General features: G+C 42.6%; 1 protein-coding gene across 6 annotated transcripts in view; it reads left to right on the top strand.

The window, feature by feature from the left end:
• Positions 1 to 18,231, top strand: part of LOC110953731 (dehydrogenase/reductase SDR family member 13-like) — a 39,834-nt gene that overhangs the window by 14,409 nt on the left and 7,194 nt on the right. Inside the window, exons 1-5 of one of the 6 annotated variants that reach the window (XM_051945802.1) lie at positions 6,054 to 6,216; positions 7,743 to 7,861; positions 8,077 to 8,200; positions 8,306 to 8,632; positions 10,814 to 11,361. In XM_051945802.1, the coding sequence (XP_051801762.1) occupies positions 6,087 to 6,216; positions 7,743 to 7,861; positions 8,077 to 8,200; positions 8,306 to 8,632; positions 10,814 to 11,076 (963 nt within the window). In that variant the 5' untranslated portion in view covers positions 6,054 to 6,086 and the 3' untranslated portion in view covers positions 11,077 to 11,361. Of the gene's footprint in view, positions 1 to 641; positions 761 to 977; positions 1,102 to 1,206; positions 1,534 to 3,402; positions 3,950 to 6,053; positions 6,217 to 7,742; positions 7,862 to 8,076; positions 8,201 to 8,305; positions 8,633 to 10,813; positions 11,362 to 14,181; positions 14,339 to 16,298; positions 16,418 to 16,634; positions 16,759 to 16,857; positions 17,185 to 18,231 lie in introns of those variants that run through there. The other 5 variants (XM_051945813.1, XM_051945812.1, XM_051945820.1 and 2 more) reach the window with 5 other exon arrangements.

Raw genomic sequence — 18,231 nt, 5'->3', positions numbered from 1 at the left:
ACATGATATGTCACATTCACCCATTCACACACTGATGGCGGAAGCTGCCATGCAAGGCGCTAACCACGACCCATCAGGAGCAATTAGAGGTTCGGTGTCTTGCTCAGGGACACCTCGACATGAACACGATGTGCCAAGGATCGAACTGGCAACCTTCTAGTTACAAGACGGCCACTCTACCCACTGAGCCATGCCACCCCCGCGGTGATTAGAAAAACAACCACAAATATACACAAAATGACCACAGAGAGACATTAAAAAAACACAAAGAGACATACAGCAACTACAAAGAGACACACAATGACTATAAAGAAGCACAAAACAAACACAAATACACACAAAACTACAAAGACACACAAAATAACAACAAAGACACACAGAAGAACCACAAAGAGACGTTGAACAATGTCAAACACTTGTATAAAGGCACAAAACAGACACAAAAAAACCTAATGTAGATATAAAACCTCCATAAGCACATACCACAGACATCAAAGAAATTCAAAAACACACCAGCAATGGGGCATAAATTAACCACAGATGATAGGATTCATTCTCTGAGCCATTTACATAAAGTTTTTTGAGGTTGAGATGTTTCAGTCTTGAGCTGGCTTAAGGTAAAACTGTGTTGCGTCTTCCAGGAGCAAACACCGGCATCGGTAAGACCACAGCCATGGACCTGGCCAGGAGGGGGGCCAAGGTGATCCTGGCCTGCCGGGACAGACGGAGAGCTGAAGCTGCCATCCAGGAAATCATCCAGGTAAAGACTAACAAGATTTCTGACCTGATGCAGCAGCAGTGAAGGAACGGGACTTCATGGTGTTCCTCAGGGCTCCAAATTGGGTCCTCTGACATTTCTATTTTTTCTGTTACCACGAAATGATATTAACTCCAGACTTGTGGAGTTTGTTCTTTTTACTCCTTAAAGCTGGACACAGATGTAACTGAAATGTGTTTTATTTGAAAACTCTGATCAGAAAACTGGGAACCAGCAGGTGATCTTCATGCAGCTGGATCTGGCCAGTCTGCAGTCCGTTCGTTCCTTCGCCAGTAACTTCCTGAAGTCTGAGTCCAGGTTGGATCTGCTCATCAACAACGCTGGTGAGTTTATTAATTAATTGTTTTACTTCTGTATCTTCTCTGGGGGGCTGTATATGTTAGGGAATTTGTGTTCTCGTTGGAGTTTACCTTTCTCTGTGTTTTCAGGTCTAATACGTGATGGAAAGACGGAGGACGGCTTCGGGATGATCTTCGGCGTCAACTACCTGGGTCACTTCCTGTTGACGCTGCTGCTGTTGGACCGGCTGAAGGCCAGCGGGCCGAGCCGGGTGGTAAACGTCGCCTCCAAGGCCTATGAGACGGGGAAAGTGGATTTTAATTGCCTGACCACTCACAAAGATTTGGGTTTGGGCAACAACAGCTTCCAGCTCCTTATAACGTACTGCCACAGCAAACTGTGCAACGTCCTGTTCACCTACGAGCTCGCTAAGAGGCTGCAGGGCTCCAACGTCACCTGTTACAGCCTCCATCCTGGTCAGTGACGATTTAATGGTCTGATGTTTGCATGTAGCTTTGATCATCTACATCTGTGTTTGCTTTGAAAGTCAATCCAAAGATATTAAACACAACATGTGCTTATTAGATTAGTTTTGTAACAATCTAACAACTGACCTTAAAAACATGCAAAATGACCACAAAGAGACAAAATAAAAACCTCAAAGAGAAGCAAAACAATGACAGAGACAAAAAACCCACCATAAATCAACACAAATCCATGCCAGAGGCACAGACAACCGCAAAGAGTCGCAAAATGATCACAAAGAGTCACCAAAATGCCTCAGTTAGATGCAGAATGATGACAAACAGACATAAAACTAAGTCGAAGAAACACAAAACGACCTCAAGTAGACGCCAAACAACATGTTAGAGTAGTAATATGGATCAAATTAGGCAATGTCACAGAAAGAAGCTAGGACAATTTGGATTTGGGTGTGGTCAGTTGTGGTACAGGAAGGAGACATCATTCCAGTTCCAGTGTCTTACCACCCAATGAAGGTGGTAGCTCATGTGCAGTAATGGAAATGATACAACAGAGGAAAGGGGAACTGGTATCCTGGTGCCAGAAGTGAGAGTAGAGGATTATTGATATGAAGAAATAGAAGAAAAAACTGAGAACTGGCATCCCGGTGCCAGAACCAGAAGCATATAGCTATTAAAGTGGGGTATCAAGGTCAGAGTAAGGGGCATCTTGGTGTCAGAAATAAGACAATATTTATGAAATATAGTGAGAGAGGTGAGAGAACCTGGTATCTCAGTACCAGAAATGTAAGCAGAAGATTAGTGACAAATGATATAGAAGTAGGGGAAATTGGCATCTCGGTGCCAGAAGTAGGATGAGAAGATTATTAGTGTGGAGATAGAAGTGAGACGAAGTGGCATCCTGGTGCCAGAACTAGAAGCAGACAGCTGTTGAAGTGGGGTATGAAGCTGAGAAAAGATTGCACCCCTTTGCCAGAAAATAGGAGGGGGAAAGAAAAAGATTTAACTTTAATTCAATTGCATAACAAAATGCAGTTTGTTTAATTTGTTTTGTGCATATTGAAGCTTGAAAGAGGTTAGAGTGGAGGGTCTGAAGTTTGAACTCTCAATCTTCTGATAAGCAAGCAAGCAAAGTTCATTTATATAGCACTTTTCACCACTAGCCACTACTTGAACGGCTCGATCCCCTGTACTCTTAAAATGGGTATGGGGAATGACCAGCAAACCTTGGCCTGAGGATCTCAAAGAACGTTTAGGATAGTAGCGTTTTAAAATATGGGAAATATAAACTGGAGCTTGACCATTCAGAGCTCTAAAAGTGATAACTAAAATTTTAAAATGAATCCTAAAATAAACTGGGAGCCAATGCAGTTCTTTTAAAACAGGGTTGATGTGGTCTCTTTTCCTACTGCGGGTTAAGAGTCTTGAGGCAGAGTTTTGAACAGCCTGTAGACGGTGGAGTTCTTTATGGCTCAAACAAGTAAAAAGGCTGTTACAATAATCTGGGACAGCGGCAGGACATTTCTGATTAGCAGCCCAAAGCCCTTACCACTGAGCCCCCGGTACCTACTTGTCAAATAACAGGAGATTGAGAAAGAATGGGGATAGCGTGAACAGAAACTGAAATCCCTGTGACTAGAAACTTGACAAGATTGTTGATGGGGTCGAGGCGAGTGAAACTAGCATCTTGTATCCAGAAGTTGAATCAGAACATTGACATGGTGGACAATGGTGGGACACCCTGGCATCACAAGAGGTATAGAGGCTGGTGAAAATGGCAAAACTGACCAGCAAGAAACACAAAACCACCACAAAGATTAGCCTTCCTACTTGTAAACTACACATTTCCTCTTTTCTCTTCAGGAGCCATAGCGACGGAGATATTTAGAGACTCTGGCTTTTGGTTCATGCTCCTCATGAAGCCCCTGGTCTTCCTCTTCTTCGTGGATGCTGATTCTGGAGCTCAGACTACCCTCCACTGTGCTCTGGAGCCAGGCATCGAACACCTCAGCGGACACTACTTCACTCACTGTGCCCCGCTGGTCAGCATCGAGCCGAAGGCGAGGGACGATGCCACCGCCAAGAAGCTGTGGGAACTCAGCGAGAGTTTCTGTGGTCTGTCCTAAAACCTGGAACCACAGCTTTGGTTATAATCTCTGCCAACAAGACCTAAACAGAAAAGTTGGGAGTCTTCTATTGCATAGGCCCTGAAAAAGTTAAAAATGGTATTAATGCTGGCTTCTACAGATTGCTTCATGTGAATCAAGAGTCTCACAAACCCAAACTAATGTCAGTGTCAACCAGGTACAGCTCTCAGAATCATTGCCAGGTTATAAGCTTCAACTGTGAAAAAGTAGAAGTTTGTAAGAGCTACTACTGTTTTGTTACAAATAAAAATATCTTCCAACCACCCTTCTGTTTTTTTGTTTCAGCTGAGTGCATTATTAGGGCATTCAAAAGACTCTTGAAACTCTTCTGCAAGAAAAGTTTCCACAGAGCTCTGACCTGTGGGCAGATCAGTGCTGATGTTAGCCAAAGTAGCTGCACAACATACTAACATTTAAGATTTTCTTATTGAAATTATTGACGGACAATGCCGTCAATAACAAAAATTTGTGGGATATCGAGTTCCTCAGATGCTGGCAGTGCATGAACACTCAACATTTGGTTAACTTTGCTCGTAGTTGAGAGATTTTAGAGAATGCTAAAGCTAAGAGATGCAAAATGACCTCAAAGAGACACAAAATGACTTCAAGGAGACACAAAATGGCCAAAAAGCAGCTCAGAACGACCATAAAGTGAGAGAAAATGACAAAACAGACAGGAACAATAACGAGTTTCCTTGCAATACATTAAACAGGAAGTAAATGGTAAAAGGGAAACAACTCCATGATGGAGGGTAAACGACACACGAACCGACAAAATTACAAAGAACATTAGCAATGACACAAACTAGAAAGACTTAATCTTATGAAAGGAGATTATTTTTACCAGAAAAGGAAACTAACCAGGACTTGGTAGGACCAAGCTAAGAAAATGAAATGGTGTACAGTAGGGTCAGCAAACAATAAAACATGGAATAAATATTTTACCACTGACGTGTAAGTACAGCCTATCAAGCCTTTGATAGTTTATTTCCTATTATTGATCAATATAGAGCTGAAAACTATAAAAGAAAAAGTTTTTTTTTTCAAACATTTTGTTGCCCAAATGTCCTCTCGTTCTGGAATGACCCTCCATCCAACAGCTAAAACAACAAGAAACCAGAGTTGTTAGATCTCGCAACAGAAACAAGCAAGCAGCTCTACGGAAACAAGCCCAAAAAAAACCCATGTACGACACAAAAAGAACCTAAAAACACACAAAAGCACCACAAAAACCCGCAAAACAACCAATATGAGAAGCAGTCGGCTGACAGGAGGATCATTCCAGAATTGGAAGACATTTGGACGGCTTGGCCACAAACTTTCCCTTTTATTTCGAAAACACTTCAGTGGAAAGTATTTCTGAAAGCATTTGAGAGGAGAAATAAGATGCGCACCAGCTGAATCTGTCCTCGTTTTATTTCACAGACGGCTACTTTAGAAGTTTGAGGACAGTTTCACGATGCGTGTGATCTCTGCACGATGGAGTCCAGTCTGCTTTATGCACATGAGCTGCAGCCCGCTCCGGTAAACACACCGGATCGCACCTGGAAACACCCCACATGTGGTATTCTGGTCCGGCTGCGGTGCGTTTCCATCTGCGATCCGGTGTGTTTACCGGAGAAGGCTGCAGCTCATTTGCATAGAGTAGACTGGAGTTCTAATTTATGCACATTTGATGCAGGGTGCGGAGATTTCATGCATCCTGAAACTGTCCTCAAACATCTAAACTTGGTGAACTCGGTGAACTAAAGCCAGGACAGATTGAGCTGCTGCAGCTTATTTCTCCTCTCAGATGCTTTCAGAAATAATTTTTGCTGAAGTTATTTCGAAATAAAAGGAAAAGTTTGCGGCCGAGCTGCTGTGTTTATCCGACTCATCTGCCAGACTGTCAAGCTGAAAGCTCGGTCATGTGACCATACTGTGGTCCGCTCGTGACCGCCCACCGGCCATGCCATTTTCAGATGCGGTGCGTTGCTGTGTCGGAAAATCGCATATAGTGGACACGCACCTTGACACTAAACGACTACAAAGAGACCCAAAACCACCACACAGACACTGAACAACCAGAGACATAAATAGTCACAAAGAGAAAAAAACAACTAAAGACACACAAAACGACCACAAAGAGACACAAATCAACTGTTGGATGATTAAAAATTTGATGAGCCATAAACTGTCCTCCTGCAGCTCTGTCCACCTTTGAACCAGCGTCCAGTCTGTCTGCTCAGGGGTGACAATCAGACCAGATACAGCTGATCAGCAATAATCAGAGTTTATTAGTCCAGGGAGCTGTGTTGGCTGATAGCTGGAGGGTATAGATCAGCTGATACCGTCCAGCTGTTATACAGCAGAGAGCAGCAGGTCGGCTCATAGTCCTGATGCTCTTCTACTGTTTCCATCATGCTGCTGCTGCTGCTGCTGTGTGGAGTTCTGGCAATTGGAGGGATTTTCCTTCTGCGTCTGACTGTTTTCAAGCAGTCCAGGTGTAAAAGTGCTGCAAAGCTTCATGGGAAAACTGTCATCGTCACTGGTGAGTCCACAGCTGCAGACTGACGCCTTAAACAGTCTGTTTACAGCCACATGTGTAGAGTGGAGTCACTCCTTTGGACTGAAACATCCTTTTTACTACAAGTGGGACGATAATTCACTGAAGGAACACCGTCCTCTATTATGGGAGACTTCAAACTAGCAACTGAAACCATAAACTCATGAGGAAAACATTCAAAGATCCTCTTTTATAAGATCAGACTTCCTTGTAGAACCAGAAGAGCCGCCTCTGTTGGCTGTTGGACAGAATATAGGTTAAAGGTTTTCCTTTCACACCCAGAGGACACGTCTGTCTCTAATATACAAACTATGCAGCTAATCAGACATTTATATTTATTCTCATTCTGAACAGATTTAAGTCATTCTGAACAAAATTTGAGTCATTTTGTACATTTTGAAATCAATTTGGGAAGATTTTTGTCATTTCTGACAACTTTAGCGTAATTCTGGACAAATTTTGCTTGATTTTGGATCATTTTCAACTCATTTTAGACAAACTGAGTCATTTTGGATGTTTTTTTTAAAGCATCTTGGACAAATTTAGTGTCATTCTGTAAACTTAAGATAAGACAAATTTTATTGATCCCACAGTGGGTAAAGTTCACCATTACAGCAGCTTTAAGGAGAAAAAAATTCAGTCATTCTGGATAATTTTATTCATTTCAGAGAACTTCTGACTGATTCTGGATCATTTTTGAAGCATCTTGGACAAGAAGGGTTTGGAAGCTGAGTGGTCTGACCCATATTCTGTAGTTTTGGAAAAAAACGGGTTTAAAGTTTAGTGTTTTCCAGAACAGTCTAACATTAGAAGCTCCACTTTAACATCATGTTTGGGCTGTGGGTTAGAACACTCTGATACTAAAATATAGACCAGAAATTATATAAAACTCAATTTGGATGTTTTGTGGATTAGACTACTCTGTTTCTAACCCCTCTTTATTTCACCATCAGGTTTTTATCTGTCAAACACTTGCATACCTGCAGAACTCCCATCAGCTGGAATTTGTTTACTTCTAATGAAACTTGCAGAATGATATGAGGGGGTTAGAAGCAGAGCACCACAGACAGAAAGGACCACAGATGGATTCAACGACATTTAAGAGACGCAAAATGACCACAAAGAAACACAAAGCAAAAAAAGTAAAAAACAAAACACCATTAGGGACACACAAAAAGAACACAAAGCCATACAAAATGACCATAAAGCGACACAAAAGTTATTCCAAAGATATGAAACGATCTCAAATAGACAGAAACCCAACACAGAGACAATGTCGACTACTAAGACGCAAAACGACAAAAAAAGAGACGAAGACAACCTCAAAAATACACAAAATGACACCAATAAGGCTTGAAACCTCCACAAAAAGACACGAAACCTCCAGTTGGCAGGATTTATCCTCTGGGAACCGTGAATGTTTGATAAGGTTTCATGTGAATCCATCAAACAGTTGTTGAGATGTTTCAGTCTCGGGCTGGCTGAAGGTAAAACTGTGTTGTGTCTTCCAGGAGCAAACACCGGCATCGGTAAGACCACGGCCATGGACCTGGCCAGGAGGGGGGCCAAGGTGATCCTGGCCTGCCGGGACAGACGGAGAGCTGAAGCTGCCATCCAGGAAATCATCCAGGTAAAGACTAACAAAGTTTCTGAGCTGATACAGCAGCAGTGAAGGAACGGGACTTCATGGTGTTCCTCAGAGCTCCAAATTGGGTCCTTTGACATTTCTATTTTTTCTGTTACCACAAAATGATATTAACTCCAGACTTGTGGAGTTTGTTCTTTTTACTCCTTAAAGTTGGACACAGATGTAACTGAAATGTGTTTTATTTGAAAACTGATCAGAAAACTGGGAACCAGCAGGTGATCTTCATGCAGCTGGATCTGGCCAGTCTGCAGTCCGTTCGTTCCTTCGCCGATAACTTCCTGAAGTCTGAGTCCAGGTTGGATCTGCTCATCAACAACGCTGGTGAGTTTATTAATTAATTGTTTTACTTCTGTATCTTCTCTGGGGGGCTGTATATGTTAGGGAATTTGTGTTCTCATTAGAGTTTACCTTTTTCTGTGTTTTCAGGTCTAATACGTGATGGAAAGACGGAGGACGGCTTCGGGATGATCTTCGGTGTCAACTACCTGGGTCACTTCCTGTTGACGCTGCTGCTGTTGGACCGGCTGAAGGCCAGCGGGCCGAGCCGGGTGGTAAACGTTGCCTCCAAGGCCTATGAGACGGGGAAAGTGGATTTTAATTGCCTGACCACTCACAAAGATTTGGGTTTGGGCAACAACAGCTTCCAGCTCCTTATAACGTACTGCCACAGCAAACTGTGCAACGTCCTGTTCACCTACGAGCTCGCTAAAAGGCTGCAGGGCTCCAACGTCACCTGTTACAGCCTCCATCCTGGTCAGTGACGATTTAATGGTCTGATGTTTGCATGTAGCTTTCATCATCTACATCTGTGTTTGCTTTGAAAGTCAATCCAAAGATATTAAACACAACACGTGCTTATTAGATTAGTTTTGTAACAATCTGACAACTGACCTTAAAAACATGCAAAATGACCACCAAGAGACAAAAATTTAAAAAAAACCCTACGGTTTCAATCGGGTCTTCACACCGTTCGGTGCTCAGACCCTGAAAACCTCAAAGAGAAGCAAAACAATGACAAAGAGACAAAACACCCACCATAAATCAACACAAATCCATTTCAGAGGCACAGAAAACCGCAAAATGATCACAAAGAGTCACCAAAATGCCTCAGTTAGATACATGATGACAAACAGACATAAAACTAAGTCGAAGAAACACAAAACGACCTCAAGTAGACGCCAAACAACATGTTAGAGTAGTAATATTGATCAAATTAGGCAATGTCACAGAAAGAAGCTAGGACAATTTGGATTTGGGTGTGGTCAGTTGTGGTACAGGAAGGAGACATCATTCCAGTTCCAGTGTCTTACCACCCAATGAAGGTGGTAGCTCATGTGCAGTAATGGAAATGATACAACAGAGGAAAGGGGAACTGGTATCCTGGTGCCAGAAGTGAGAGTAGAGGATTATTGATATGAAGAAATAGAAGAAAAAACTGAGAACTGGCATCCCGGTGCCAGAACCAGAAGCATATAGCTATTAAAGTGGGGTATCAAGGTCAGAGTAAAGGGCATCTTGGTGTCAGAAATAAGACAATATTTATGAAATATAGTGAGAGAGGTGAGAGAACCTGGTATCTCAGTACCAGAAATGTAACTAGAAGATTAGTGACAAATGATATAGAAGTAGGGGAAATTGGCATCTCGGTGCCAGAAGTAGGATGAGAAGATTATTAGTGTGGAGATAGAAGTGAGACGAAGTGGCATCCTGGTGCCAGAACTAGAAGCAGACAGCTGTTGAAGTGGGGTATGAAGCTGAGAAAAGATTGCACCCCTTTGCCAGAAAATAGGAGGGGGAAAGAAAAAGATTTAACTTTAATTCAATTGCATAACAAAATGCAGTTTGTTTAATTTGTTTTGTGCATATTGAAGCTTGTAAGAGGTCAGAGTGGAGGGTCTGAAGTTTGAACTCTCAATCTTCTGATAAGCAAGCAAGCAAAGTTCATTTATATAGCACTTTTCACCACTAGCCACTACTTGAACGGCTCGATCCCCTGTACTCTTAAAATGGGTATGGGGAATGACCAGCAAACCTTGGCCTGAGGATCTCAAAGAACGTTTAGGATAGTAGCGTTTTAAAATATGGGAAATATAAACTGGAGCTTGACCATTCAGAGCTCTAAAAGTGATAACTAAAATTTTAAAATGAATCCTAAAATAAACTGGGAGCCAATGCAGTTCTTTTAAAACAGGGTTGATGTGGTCTCTTTTCCTACTGCGGGTTAAGAGTCTTGAGGCAGAGTTTTGAACAGCCTGTAGACGGTGGAGTTCTTTATGGCTCAAACAAGTAAAAAGGCTGTTACAATAATCTGGGACAGCGGCAGGACATTTCTGATTAGCAGCCCAAAGCCCTTACCACTGAGCCCCCGGTACCTACTTGTCAAATAACAGGAGATTGAGAAAGAATGGGGATAGCGTGAACAGAAACTGAAATCCCTGTGACTAGAAACTTGACAAGATTGTTGATGGGGTCGAGGCGAGTGAAACTAGCATCTTGTATCCAGAAGTTGAATCAGAACATTGACATGGTGGACAATGGTGGGACACCCTGGCATCACAAGAGGTATAGAGGCTGGTGAAAATGGCAAAACTGACCAGCAAGAAACACAAAGGGGCGGCATGGCTCAGTGGGTAGAGTGGCTGTCTTGTAACTGGAAGGTTGCCGGTTCGATCCTCGACCCATTGTGCTCATGTCGAAGTGTCCCTGAGCAAGACACCGAACCTCTAATTGCTCCTGATGGGTTGTGGTTAGCGCTTTGCATGGCAGCTTCCGCCATCAGTGTGTGAATGGGTAAATGTGACATATCATCATGTAAAGCGCTTTGGATAAAAGTGCTATATAAATACAACCATTTACAAAACCACCACAAAGATTAGCCTTCCTACTTGTAAACTACACGTTCTGTCAGTTAAACATTTCCTCTTTTCTCTTCAGGAGCCATAGCGACGGAGATATTTAGAGACTGTAGCTTTTGGTTCATGCTCCTCATGAAGCCCCTGGTCTTCTTCTTCTTCGTGGATGCTGATTCTGGAGCTCAGACTACCCTCCACTGTGCTCTGGAGCCAGGCATCGAACACCTCAGCGGACACTACTTCACTCACTGTGCCCCGCTGGTCAGCATCGAGCCGAAGGCGAGGGACGATGCCACCGCCAAGAAGCTGTGGGAACTCAGCGAGAGTTTCTGTGGTCTGTCCTAAAACCTGGAACCACAGCATTGGTTGTAATCTCTGCCAACAAGACCTAAATAGAAAAGTTGGGAGTCTTCTATTGCATAGGCCCTGAAAAAGTTAAAAATGGTATTAATGCTGGCTTCTACAGGTTGCTTCCATGTGAATCAAGAGTCTCACAAACCCAAACTAATGTCAGTGTCAACCAGGTACAGCTCTCAGAATCATTGCCAGGTTATAAGCTACAACTGTGAAAAAGTAGAAGTTTGTAAGAGCTACTACTGTTTTGTTACAAATAAAAATATCTTCCAACCACCCTTCTGTTTTTTTGTTTCAGCTGAGTGCATTATTAGGGCATTCAAAAGACTCTTGAAACTCTTCTGCAAGAAAAGTTTCCACAGAGCTCTGACCTGTGGGCAGATCAGTGCTGATGTTAGCCAAAGTAGCTGCACAACATACTAACATTTAAGATTTTCTTATTGAAATTATTGACGGACAATGCCGTCAATAACAAAAATTTGTGGGATATCGAGTTCCTCAGATGCTGGCAGTGCATGAACACTCAACATTTGGTTAACTTTGCTCGTAGTTGAGAGATTTTAGAGAATGCTAAAGCTAAGAGATGCAAAATGACCTCAAAGAGACACAAAATGACCTCAAGGAGACACAAAATGGCCAAAAAGCAGCTCAGAACGACCATAAAGTGAGAGAAAATGACAAAACAGACAGGAACAATAACGAGTTTCCTTGCAATACATTAAACAGGAAGTAAATGGTAAAAGGGAAACAACTCCATGATGGAGGGTAAACGACACACGAACTGACAAAATTACAAAGAACATTAGCAACAACACAAACTAGAAAGACAATCTTATGAAAGGAGATTATTTTTACCAGAAAAGGAAACTAACCAGGACTTGGTAGGACCAAGCTAAGAAAATTAAATGGTGTACAGTAGGGTCAGCAAACAATAAAACATGGAATAAATATTTTACCACTGACGTGTAAGTACAGCCTATCAAGCCTTTGATAGTTTATTTCCTATTATTGATCAATATAGAGCTGAAAACTATAAAAGAAATGGTTTATTTTTCAAACATTTTGTTGCCCAAATGTCCTCTCATTCTGGAATGACCCTCCATCCAACAGCTAAAACAACAAGAAACCAGAGTTGTTAGATCTCGCAACAGAAACAAGCAAGCAGCTCTACGGAAACAAGCCCAAAAAAAACCCATGTACGACACAAAAAGAACCTAAAAACACACAAAAGCACCACAAAAACCCGCAAAACAACCAATATGAGAAGCAGTCGGCTGACAGGAGGATCATTCCAGAATTGGAAGACATTTGAGACAAACTTTTCCTTTTTATTTCGAAAACACTTCAGTGGAAAGTATTTCTGAAAGCATTTGAGAGGAGAAATAAGATGTGCACCAGCTGAATCTGTCCTCGTTTTATTTCACAGACGGCTACTTTAGAAGTTTGAGGACAGTTTCACTCTGGAGTCCAGTCTGCTTTATGCAAATGAGCTGCAGCCTGCACCTATAAACACCCCACATGTGGTATTCTGGTGCGGCTGCGGTGCGTTTCCATCTGGGATCCGGTGTGTTTACCGGAGAAGGCTGCAGCTCATTTGCATAGAGTAGACTGGAATTCTATTTTATGCACATTTGATGCAGGGTGCGGAGATTTCATGCATCCTGAAACTGTCCTCAAACATCTAAACGAGGTGAACTCGGTGAACTAAAACAAGGACAGATTGAGCTGCTGCAGCTTATTAACCACACCTGACAAACATCAGCGGGGTTACTGCATTCGCTTCAGTATGTGGCTGGCTGGCTGGGTAAGTATGTATGTATGTATGTGGCGGGGTATGTCCGGTCCGATATCTCTGCAAGTGCTGAAGTCAGGATAAGCAAACTTGGCACTGAAGATCAGTCTAAGGTCCCCTGCTCACTTGTGGAGTTACAGGTCAGCAGATCAAGTAGGAAGGGAGATACGTACGATGATCAAAATTGATACAGAGTATCATGCATAGGCGTGGTTCTGCCCCCTAGTGGGGGCTCATCTAGTTTCTTCTCTCAAATGAGTTCAGAAATACTTTCTGCTGAAGTTTTTTCGAAATAAAAGGAAAAGTTTGCGGCCGAGCAGCTGTCTTTATCCGACTCATCTGCCGGACTGTCAAGCTGAAAGCTCGGTCATGTGACCGCCCACTGGCCATGCCATTTTCAGATGCGGTGCGTTGCTGTGTCGGAAAATTGCATATAGTGGACACGCACCTAGACACTAAATGACCACAAAGAGACACTAAACGACTACAAAGAGACCCAAGACCACCACACAGACACTAAACAACCAGAGACATAACTAGACGAGCCCCCACTAGGGGGCAGAACCACGCCCATGCATGATACTCTGTCTCAATTTTGATCATCCTACATATATCCCTCCCTACTTGATCTGCTGACATGTAACTCCACAACTGAGCAGGGGACCTTAGACTGATCTTCAGTGCCAAGTTTGATTATCCTGACTTCAACACTTGCAGAGATATCTGACCGGACACACACACACACACACACACACACACACACACACACACACACACACACACACACACACACACACACACACACACACACACACACACACACACACACACACACACACACACACACACACACACACACACACACACACACACACACACACACACACACACACACACACACACACACACACACACACACACACACACACACTTTCCCAGCCAGATGCCGAAGCGAATGCAGTAACCCCGCTGACGTACATCAGGCGTGGTTAGATAGTCACAAAGGGACACAAAACAACCAAAGACACACAAAACAACCACAAAGAGACACAAATCAACTGTTGGATGATTAAAAATTTGATGAGCCATAAACTGTCCTCCTGCAGCTCTGTCCACCTTTGAACCAGCGTCCACCAGCGTCCCGTCTGTCTGCTCAGGGGTGACAATCAGACCAGACACAGCTGATCAGCAGTGATCAGAGTTTATTAGTCCAGGGAGTGGTGTTGGCTGATAGCTGGAGGGCGTGGATTCGCTGATACCATCGACAGTAGCTGTTACACAGCAGAGAGCAGCAGGTCGGCTCATAGTCCTGATGCTCTTCTACTGTTTCCATCATGCTGCTGCTGCTACTGTGTGGAGCTCTGGCAGTCGCAGGGATTTTCCTTCTGCGTCTGACTGTTTTCAAGCAGTCCAGGTGTAAAAGTGATGCAAAGCTTCATGGGAAAACTGTCATCGTCACTGGTGAGTCCACAGCTGCAGACTGACGCCTTAAACAGTCTGTTTACAGCCACATGTGTAGAGTGGAGTCACTCCTTTGGACTGAAACATCCTTTTTACTACAAGTGGGACGATAATTCACTGAAGGAACACCGTCCTCTATTATGGGAGACTTCAAACTAGCAACTGAAACCATAAACTCATGAGGAAAACATTCAAAGATCCTCTTTTATAAGATCAGACTTCCTTGTAGAACCAGAAGAGCCGCCTCTGTTGGCTGTTGGACAGAATATAGGTTAAAGGTTTTCCTTTCACACCCAGAGGACACATCTGTCTCTAATATACAAACTATGCAGCTAATCAGCCATTTATATTTATTCTCAGTTCATTCTGAACAGATTTAAGTCATTCTGAACAAAATTTGAGTCATTTTGTACATTTTGAAATCAATTTGGGAAGATTTGAGTCATTTATGACAACTTTAGTGTAATTCTGGACAAAATTTCCTTGATTTTGGATCAATTTCAACTCATTTTAGACAAACTATGAATCATTTTGGATGTTTTGGACTAATTTAATGTCATTCTGTAAATTTAAGATAAGATCAATTTTATTGATCCCACAGTGGGTAAAGTTCACCATTACAGCAGCTATAAGGAGAAAAAAATTCAGTCATTCTGGATCATTTTTAATCATTTCAGAGAATATCTGACTGATTTTGGATCATTTTTGAAGCATCTTGGACAAGAAGGGTTTGGAAGCTGAGTGGTCTGACCCATTTTCTGTAGTTTTTGAAAAAAAAAAAAAAACGGGTTAAAAGTTTAGTGTTTTCCAGAACAGTCTAACATTAGAAACTCCACTTTAACATTGCGTTTGGGCTGTGGGTTAGAACACTCTGATACTAAAATATAGACAAGAAAATATTGCCAGAAATGACCATAAAGCGACACAAAACCCAGATAGCAAACTATGGGTGAATCAATGTTGAATCTATGCTGAGACCTAACGTCGAAATTATACAGAAAGTGCAAGGTTGATAAAATGTTGAGTCAATGTTTGCTTACATAGATTACATGTTTGCAAACATAGATTCAACGTTAATTAAACATTGACCTGTCAAACATTTTAATTAAACCAAAATACAACGTAGATTCAATGGCATCTTTTAAACACAAACTTCAATGTTGACAAAATGTTGTTGAATCAACGTTGATCCATCCATCAATCCTCAACCGTAACCAAAATTCAACCTTCTTAACCCTAATTCAACATTGATTTAACATCTTTTGCTATCTGGGTAAAGTGTGATTTATGGTTGAAAAGCAAACGTTGACTCAACATTTTATCAACCTTGCACTTTCTGTATAATTTCTACGTTAGGTCTCAACATAGATTCAACATTGATTCACCCATAGTTTGCTATCTGGGAAGTTATTCCCAAGATATGAAACAATCTTAAAGGGGAACTTCGGTTTTTTCAACTTGGGGTCCGTTTCCATATGTAATTTCATACATGTGAGTGATGGAGAAATGAATTTTCGACATAGCTCCAGTATTTAGCCAGGCAGGCAGATTAGCAGCTCAGCTAGCAGCTCGGCTAGCGAAAAGTATGGGGCAGCTGGCCCCCCTGCGTCAAAGTCCAGCCTAACGTGCTTTTGCCCCACACTGACCGGCTCAGATAGTCTCAATGAGTGTCCCACAACATACTAAAGATGAGAAGTGAACGAAAACCTCCACATTACCTGGAGATCGCTCTTTGTTGTGGTCTGTATCCAAATCTCAGGACGCTAGAAAGCAAATCTCGTTCCGAAATCACGCGAGAGCTCGCGAAATCGTGCGATTTTGGCGTGAGCTATCGCACGATTTCGATTTATCCTCTGGCAACCGTGAATGTTTGATAAGGCTTCATGTGAAGTCATCAAACAGTTGTTGAGATGTTTCAGTCTCGAGCTGGCTGAAGGTAAAACTGTGTTGCGTCTTCCAGGAGCAAACACCGGCATCGGTAAGACCACAGCCATGGACCTGGCCAGGAGGGGGGCCAAGGTGATCCTGGCCTGCCGGGACAAACGGAAAGCTGAAGTTGCCATCCAGGAAATCATCCAGGTAAAGACCAACAAAATTTCTGACCTGATGCAGCAGCAGTGAAGGAACAGGACTTCATGGTGTTCCTCAGGGCTCCATACTGGGTCCTCTGACATTTCGTTTTTTTCTGTTAGCATGAAGTGATATTAACCCCAGACATGTGGAATCTGTTATTTTTACTTCTTAAAGCTGGACACAGATGTAACTAAAATGTGTTATATTTGAAAACTCTGATCAGGAAACTGGGAACCAGCAGGTGATCTTCATGCAGCTGGATCTGGCCAGTCTGCAGTCCGTTCGTTCCTTTGCCGATAACTTCCTAAAGTCCGAGTCCAGGTTGGATCTGCTCATCAACAACGCCGGTGAGTTTATTATTTCGTTCATTTACATCTTCTCTGGGAGGCTCTATGTGTTACTGAATTTGTGTTCTAGCTGAAATTCATCTTTCCTGATGTTTTCAGGTATAATAAGTGGCGGAAAGACGGAGGACGGCTTCGGGATGATCTTGAGCGTCAACCACCTCGGTCCCTTCCTGTTGACGCTGCTGCTGTTGGACCGGCTGAAGGCCAGCGGGCCGAGCCGGGTAGTGAACGTCTCCTCCATAGGTCACAAGCAGGGAAGAATGGATTTTAACTGCCTCACGACTCACAAAGATTTGGGTTTGGGTTCCAGCTACTTCCAGGTCCACCGGAAATATTGTCACAGCAAACTGTGCAACGTCCTGTTCACCTACGAGCTCGCCAAGAGGCTGCAGGGCTCCGACGTCACCTGTTACAGCCTCCATCCTGGTCAGTGACGACTTAATGGTTTGATGTTTGCATGTAGCTTTCGTCATCTACATCCATTGTTGCTTTGAAAGCCGATGCAGGGAAAATCCCAAGACATGTTTTTATTAGTTGTTGAACAATTTGACGACTGACCTTAATTCTACAATTTGATTTAGCAGACACTTTTGTCCAAAGCGACGTACAACACAAGCAAGAATTCAGACATAAGGAAAAACCTGTAGTAAGTGCAAAAAGTGCGATTGGTCAAAGGTGTTGCCATCAAGTTGCAGAAGAATTGCCAAACCCCCCCCCCCCCCCCCCCCCCTTCTTTTTAATTTTTTTTTTACTTTGTCAGCGCTAAATAAATGCTGGGTTTTGGACCACCTGACTCATTCTACCCCTAAGGTGGAGTCAGATTAAGTGCCAAGGTGTTCTCTAAACAATTGAGTCTTCAATTGTCTTTTAAAAGTAGACCTTAAAAAGAAGCAAAATGACAAAGACCAACAGCCTAAAAATAACCACAAAGACACAAAAATAAAAAACTCAAAGGGAAGCAAAATAAAGTAATAGCAAAGAAAACAACCACAAATAAAAACAAAAGCATTTCAGAGGCACAGACAACTTCAAAGAGATGCAAAATGACCACAAAAAGACACAAAACTAAGTTAAAGAGACATTTAACAGCCTCAAATAGATGCAAAATGACACATTTGGGGAGTAATATTGATCAAATTAGGCAATTTCACAGAAAGAAGCTAACAAAATTCAGATTTGATTGTGGTCAGTTGTGGTACAGGAAGGGGACATCATTCCAGTTCCAGTATCTTACCACCCAATGAAGGTGGTAGCTCATGTGCAGTAATGGAAATGACACAATAGAGGAAAGGGGAACTGGTATCCTGGTGCCAGAAGTGAGAGTAGAGGATTATTGATATGAGGAAATATAAGTGAAAAAAAGATAACTGGCATCTCGGTGCCAGAATGATGACAGAACATTGTTAATGTGGGGGGTAGAGGTGAGACGAACTGGCATCCCGGTGCCAGAACTACAGGGTGACACAAAAAAAC

This window comes from Acanthochromis polyacanthus, chromosome 1 (genome assembly GCF_021347895.1).
Source record: "Acanthochromis polyacanthus isolate Apoly-LR-REF ecotype Palm Island chromosome 1, KAUST_Apoly_ChrSc, whole genome shotgun sequence".
Taxonomy (NCBI): domain Eukaryota; kingdom Metazoa; phylum Chordata; class Actinopteri; family Pomacentridae; genus Acanthochromis; species Acanthochromis polyacanthus.
Note: the sequence above shows the minus strand (reverse complement) of the source record. Positions and strands in the feature narration are given on the sequence as shown.